Raw genomic sequence first — 1,241 nt, forward strand, 5'->3', positions numbered from 1 at the left:
TAGTCCACTTCCTATTCCATCCCCTAGTCCCCCCTCTAGTCTGTCCCTTTGTCCATCCTCTTGTCCACTCCCTAGGACATCCTCTAATCTATGTCCTAGTCCACTTCCTAGTCCATCCTATAATCCACTTCTTAGTCCATCCTCTAATCCACTTCTTAGTCCATCCTCTAATCCACTTTCTAGTCTATCCCCTAGTACACTTCCTAGTCCATCCTTTAGTCTACTCCTTAGTTCATCTTCTAGTCTACTTCCTTTTCTAAATTCTAATCCACTCCCTGGTCCATTCTCTAGTCCATCCCATAGTACCCTTCCTACTCTATCCCCTCATCCACTTCATAGTCCATCCTCGAGTCTACTTCGTAGTCCTCTCCCTAGTCTCTCCCCTCATCCACTTCCTAGTCCATACACTAGTCCACTTCCTAGTCCATCCCCTAGTCCTGGTCCATGCTCTAGTCCACTTCCTTGTCCATCCCGTAGTCCACTTCCTATTCTATCCCCTATTCTGGTTCCTAGTCCATCCTCTCGTCCACTCCCTATCTCATCCCATAGCTTGTGCTTTAATCCACCTCTTAGTTCTTTGTGTTGTTTCTCTTCTAGTCCATCTCTTAGTCCACCTGCATTGTATCATCTAGAATGTTCCTCAGTGGTCTTTGTTGTTGGTGTACGTGTTGAAGCTATTCAACACATTAACTTTAATTTCCATTAGCCTTATAAAAAGCTGGTGTTCTGATTGTCAGTGTTGAGTCATGTATTCGTGTATGATGAGAAGATGATTCCCTCAGGTTGGATACTGCCTCAGGCTCTTACAGACTGTTCTACTGTTGGACTGAATTCATTCAGAATCCCTCACCACAGGACAGCTGCTGTCCAGATATCGTTTAGGCGATGGTCCATTCTCAGCTCAGCAGTGACACATATGTGGCACTGATACGAGTGTATCAGACACGGTGGAGTTTTCACACATGTCAGGCTGGGAGTGGACACCACCCAGAAATAACCAGGCAGGATCGGCTCGGTGCACTAATCGGCTCGGACGACTAATGCAATTCACATTCACACTCCTCCTGCCAGTCTGTCAGAATTCCTTGATCTGAATTCAGGCTGAGTCCTGATTAAACTGACCCAGTTTATTCTCTGCTCCTCCTGAGGGAGAGAGGGGAGGGAGCCTAGGTTTTGTATTTGTTTGACTGGCCTTCTGGAGTCCAGCACTGATTAGAGAAAGAGCTGGGCAATATGATGAT

General features: G+C 46.3%; 1 protein-coding gene across 1 annotated transcript in view; it reads left to right on the forward strand.

The window, feature by feature from the left end:
- LOC119263065 overlaps positions 1-609 on the forward strand; it is a 39,956-nt gene extending 39,347 nt beyond the window's left edge. The window contains exon 5 of the mRNA XM_037536890.1: positions 598-609. Coding sequence (XP_037392787.1) covers positions 598-609 — 12 coding nt within the window. The remainder of the gene's footprint in view (positions 1-597) is intronic.
- The last annotated feature ends 632 nt before the right edge of the window (positions 610-1,241 follow it).

The sequence above is a fragment of the Pygocentrus nattereri genome, chromosome 3 (assembly GCF_015220715.1).
Source record: "Pygocentrus nattereri isolate fPygNat1 chromosome 3, fPygNat1.pri, whole genome shotgun sequence".
Lineage (NCBI taxonomy): Eukaryota > Metazoa > Chordata > Actinopteri > Characiformes > Serrasalmidae > Pygocentrus > Pygocentrus nattereri.